The sequence below is a fragment of the Triticum aestivum genome, chromosome 2D, assembly GCF_018294505.1.
Source record: "Triticum aestivum cultivar Chinese Spring chromosome 2D, IWGSC CS RefSeq v2.1, whole genome shotgun sequence".
Taxonomy (NCBI): domain Eukaryota; kingdom Viridiplantae; phylum Streptophyta; class Magnoliopsida; order Poales; family Poaceae; genus Triticum; species Triticum aestivum.
In genome coordinates this window covers 133,943,372-133,948,779 of record NC_057799.1, presented here as the reverse complement: position 1 = coordinate 133,948,779, position 5,408 = coordinate 133,943,372, and the positions used below count along the sequence as shown (strand labels likewise).

At 47.5% G+C, this 5,408-nt stretch overlaps 1 protein-coding gene across 1 annotated transcript; it reads left to right on the top strand.

Moving 5' to 3' along the window:
- Nucleotides 1-934: 934 nt before the first annotated feature.
- Nucleotides 935-4,628, top strand: LOC123055719 (uncharacterized). The gene is made up of 4 exons (XM_044479615.1): nucleotides 935-3,360; nucleotides 3,531-3,760; nucleotides 3,870-4,061; nucleotides 4,539-4,628. Exons 1-4 carry the CDS (start codon nucleotides 2,187-2,189, stop codon nucleotides 4,626-4,628), a joined length of 1,686 nt encoding a protein of 561 aa, XP_044335550.1. The 5' UTR covers nucleotides 935-2,186.
- Nucleotides 4,629-5,408: the final 780 nt, after the last annotated feature.

Below are 5,408 nucleotides of genomic sequence, written 5' to 3'. Positions count from 1 at the left end.
CTGCAGGCTTGCACGACAGGGCGACGAACAGCGGTGTGGCAGCTCGGCTCCCCGGCGCGGCACAAGGCTCACCTCTAGTAAAGTTTTAGGCGGTTATTCACCCGCCAAAATTACACGGGAAGACCATCTTCCCACAAACGTAAGTGGCAATAGCGGTGATCATAAGAGATCCCATACAAAAATTTGGATTTACGAAAGGAGGCTTTTTTTGCCCAACTTCCGATAAACGGTATTTTTTGGGGATACATGGGCTATTTTTTTAATACGGTACAATCGAAGTCGTTCACATACATGAGCATACACTCATCTCTATAAACGCGCACACACACGTACACCCCTATCCCTGTGAGGACCTTTGAGAGATTGAGACGGCATAGCATCTTGAGATTTTACGAAGTGACCACAGATGTCTTGCAGTCGACGGAAACGTCTACTCCTACTGAACGAACATCGTCGGAAGACTGAAATAAATACAGGAGTAATGCGAGCACCAATATCAAGTGTATGACTTAAACTCTGGTGGGCCGGGGATACCAATACCATCCTAACCATCCAATCACTGGTTTGTTCGTGGATAAGGGAGCTATTAGAGGCCAGCGCAAAAAAAAAGGAGCTATTAGAGGGGTTTTTTTTTTTGGAAAAGGGACGGGAGTTAGTAGAGTTGGTTTAAGCGTGAAATGTGATTTGGCCAGGAGCTTCCCCACCCCACCCGCATTGGCTACAGAAAAAAAAAATTGGCTTTGACTTTTTAGGCAAATCCGAGTTTGGTTACTGTCTCACTTTGCAAATCCGAGTGAGCCGGTGTCCGTCTCGATTGTCTGGGCCGGGCCGAGCCGGAGTCGAGCGTGAGATGAATATAAGCGTAAGGGAAACGTTTATACCCCACGCCGGCCGAGTCTTCCGCCGGTCACGCATGGGTCGTTCATCTACTGCTGATTGAAGCGTCACGATTAGCCCATCTCCCCACAATCAAAACGCGTGGCCGTTGGGGGCCCGCCACCGCTCGTGACCTGCATCGTTATCCCTTCGTTGCTCATCCCCATCCACATCAGACTGTATCTTCATCCCCACCCCACCCAGAGTTCTGTGTGGTTCGTTAGTCGCCATGGCCAAGCTTCAATCAAGCATGGTGGCGACGAGTTTGTGCTGGAACGGGGGTTTTGCTGGAACCAGGTTGTTTTTTGCTGGATCCACCTATTTTTATTGCTACAATCCTTTTTCTTTTTTGTTACCATCCTCGTTCGATTTTTTGCTGGAACCTCTATTGATTTTTGCTGGAACAACTTCTTTTTTTGCTGAAACCTTCTTTTGATTTTGCTGCAATTGACGGGATGGTGGCGCCGTCACTGCCATGATTTTTTGATGCATCAGATTTTTGCTGGAACCTCTTTTGGTTTTTGATGGAACTAGCATTTGAATTTGCTGCATAGGCTATGATGATGTTGGGACGGCGACGGACACCGGCTACCATGGGTCTTTGCTGCATTGGTCTTTTTTTTGCTGGAACCAACAATTATTTTTGCTTCAACCAGCCTATGAAGAGATGGAACCGGCGAGATTATTTATTGTTTTTGCTGGAACCTTTATTTTTTTTCTTGGTAGAACAAATTTTGGTTTTTTGCTGGAACCGGTGTTTTTTTTGCTACATCAGGCTGATTGTTTTGCTCCAATAGATTACTGGAGTTTTTGTTTTGCTTTTGTTGCTGATTTTATTTTTGCTATAATCGGCATGGGGAAAGCTTCAACCGTGAAGAAAAGCACCAACCAGAGAGAGTGGGGAAAAGCTTGGATCCGGCGAGGACCGGTGCTGCGAGGACGGCAAGCCGGCCGGGCTTCGAAGTCAGCGGCAGGGGCGGCCATCGTGGGCTGCATGAGTGAGGCGAGGATGTGCTGGAGATTCTCTTTTTTGTTTTGTTTCCACATGATGTATCAGAGAAGAAAGGAGAAAGGGGACCAAATCTGACGGTACAAAGAATTGCTATTGAACGGGTACGCGCTGACCGGTTCAAATTTGCGCCGGCGCGCCGGCGCCTATCAGCGCCCTAAGCGTAAAGCATCGGCCCCCGTTCGTTCCTCATAGAAACCCTAAGTTTGGCGGAGACTGCGGCGGCGGCGGCGGCGGCGAGAATACCAGGCGGCAAGCCTGGTTAGCAATCTCAACCAAAAAGGAAAGAGAAGAGAGATCGATGGCGGGTGGCGGCGGGGGAGTAGAGGTGAGGACGCCTCGGGAGATGGATCGGAAGCTGGAAGTTCCTTCCGAAGCAGAGATCCTGAGGATGGAGATTGCATCCCTGGTGAACCTGCTCATGGAGAAGCAGTCTGACATTCTTCCATTCGACCCTGAGATCGCGAGGAAGATCACGTCCCTGAGGAGCGAGATCGCATGCCAAAAGTTGGATCGCCTAAACTGCTTATTCAGTTACATATTGCAACGGACGGATGCCTTGTGCGACGAGATGGCATCAATGGCATCTATTCTGGCCAAAGTCAGTGTCCCCGTCATCTCCTATTACAAGGTCTTCGATCTGTTAAACGCGGCGCAGAGGTTATCTAAGATCTCCCTGGATATATTACATTCAACCGCGAATGCAGATAAAAAGATGGCTGACCAAAATGTTGAGGACCAGAGGACCATGGAGGACAAAGGCAAATCCAGCACCCACTGTTTTGAGAACCAGGGAACCAAGCAACATGTGGATGCATCTGTAACAGATCGGACAACGGGCCTTTGTAAATCAAACATGGAAACGCCGCAGATGGCTGCCTACTGTCCTGATGGCCAGATGACTGATGAGGAGGATGAACATTTCGTGGCAGCGGATCCTGTAAGTGGCCTTTGCGACCAGCCGACTGTCCACTCTTATGAGAACCAGAGTAACAAGGAGTACATGGAGATGATTGATCCCATGACAGATGAAGGCCAATCAAGCACGGAGACGCATGCGTCGAGGATGATGGACGAGGGCAATTCAAACAATCAAGGCAAATCAAGCAACGAAAGCAAATCAAGCACAAAGGCAGTGGTGATGGTGCTGGATTCCGATGAGGAGCATGAAGTGCGGGGTATGACCATGGAGATGCGCAAATATTTGAAGATGCTCGAATTTGAGGAAGAGGAGGAGGAGGGGAAGATGACCCCGGAGGATTTAGCGATGGCTGACCAATTTGAAAAGGAGCTATTAGAGATGGAAGCCAACTTTCTCAAAGTCCAGGAGCAGGATGATAAGGACACGCCAAACTGGATCTCTGTCTCACATCAGGACGAGGCAGAGGAGATGGAGATGGAGGACAGGTTGTTTGCTAGACGCCGTAAAGGCTGGGAATCTGCATGGGGAGACCGCAGTGACTTCGAAGACATGAGTAAGTAAACTTAAACACCCATTGATTCCTTCTCATCGTATCCATCTTCCCACAATGGCAATGCAAGCAGATCCCCCCTCCCTTCCGTCCTTCCTTCCTTCATTCATTGCATATAAGTAAGTAATTCATGTTGGAACATGGCTAACACTTGGATTAATTTGGTGCTGCAGCCTTATTGAGTCCTATGCACTTTACACATTGCACGCTGGGACTGATCCCCTACACTGCTAGCACTGTGAGCGCCTTGCAGATCTACTCTGTCAAGATTGTTGAAACAAAGGGAAAGTTGAAGTGGCCACTCTATGTCTACGGGGTCATCTCTGCCCGAGATGCCGTAGATCACAACCGTAACATTCTCTTCTCTCGGCAAAGGGAAGACTACCAAGAACTCACTCTAGAGGTAATATACGGTCTTCCATTTTGTTCTTCATTTTCTCCTTCTTTTTCTTCTTCCTGCAAGTGTCGTTGTTTGTTGCATTCAACTATACTGACGATTATGATCCTTGCAGGATCCTTTTTTGCACCTGACTGGCCCGTCTCGGGCTATTGTGGCTGTGGACAATGTTGACTTCGAAATCCAACTTAAAGTAAAGGGCACAACATGGTCTGGTGACAAAGCATTGATCAGTCGCTTCGAGACTTACCCTGGTGGTTATCGTGAAGGTTTAGATACGGCGCTCTTCAGCAACTCCTTTTGCACAGTAGAGTTAAGCTTTGAGCGACTTACAGAAACCGTCCACGCTACTATCTTGAGTGTCTGTGTTGTTGAAGGGTGGCCGTCACCTTTTGAATATGGCGGTCGGATTATGTGCTCCTCACCACCACAGGAAGTTAAGGACCCCCTATCCAGGCATGTTGTGTTGGTTGATTCTCATGATTTTGATGGAGAAATGCCAATGGGCTCAGCTGGTTACGTTGATCTGTCAAGGCATGTTGTTTCTGTAGAACTGGGACATAACCTGCAAGTTGTCCTACAAGCTTACTCACAGTCTGGTGCCATTGCTAGGCAAAGCCGTCTCACGTTTAGGACCAAATATTGCAACATAAGTCGAGGTATATGTGAGATTGTGACTCTAAGGTGGAGATTACTGTTGCTTGGTCCCAGCTTATCAAGAACAAGATTGAAATCCTCTAAGGACATGTTTGATTGTTCTTGTGGCATGGATGCTATGGAGTAGATCCGGCTGGATCCTTACTCCATCTTCGACCGGTACTTCCGCGAGAAGGACGACAAGGGTGCCGGGAAGTGCAAGGGCAGCTTTGGATGATCTTCTCCACCATAGCCCAACATGCCAAATTTTGGTAGTCCGATGGCATATGTTATAATAGCCGGACGATGTAGCGTCGTTTACGTAGTTGCATGGGTTTGCATGGATTTGAGATATGCTATGGCCCGGTTGTGAGATTGGAAATTTGCCGGATGCGTCCGTGGGCGTTTGAAGGGTCGGATTTGCCAAGTCCGGTTGTAGATACTCTTTACAAATGGTATTAGTAGAACTAGTGATTGATGCCACCATATGGGCACTTTGTTGCTCGAAGCTACAAACTGAAAAAATGGTGTGTTGTACATGATTTTAGAGTATAGGCAATACTGAATTTCTCTCCATGTTTAGTTTAAAGGAAAAACTTGATAACCTTATCAGCATACCTTAAAATCGATAGGCACAGCAGAAAAAAATGACAATTTGTCGTAGAAACATACAAGGAAAATCAACTAACTGACACAGGTGGTGGTGACTCAGTACAGTACAGTAGAGAGTATCAAGTTTCAGCATCTGAGACATAATTCTATAACGTGACCCATCAGCCAAGACATGAACTTTCCACCCCTCAAAACAAGACATGAACTTTCCAAAAAGGGGTGGCGCAACGAAGCAAGGAAGCCAACTGCGGATTTAATAACCGAACCTGTAGCCACGAGGGATTTTTTGTCCAAAAGGACCACCTAACCAGATGAATTGACAAAAAAAGACTATTTGTGGATCAATTTGACAAAAAAGACCACCTCAGCGGTGGCGGCAGGCGCGGCAGGTGACACGTGGCGCCTG

Excerpts from the sequence above, each read along its gene's own strand:
- LOC123055719 (XM_044479615.1), top strand. The coding sequence starts at position 2,187 with ATGGCGGGTGGCGGCGGGGGAGTAGAGGTGAGGACGCCTCGGGAGATG. Across the intron at positions 3,761-3,869 it reads ACCAAGAACTCACTCTAGAG|GATCCTTTTTTGCACCTGAC; the intron begins GTAATATACGGT and ends TGATCCTTGCAG. Across the intron at positions 4,062-4,538 it reads TCAGCAACTCCTTTTGCACA|ATCCGGCTGGATCCTTACTC; the intron begins GTAGAGTTAAGC and ends GCTATGGAGTAG.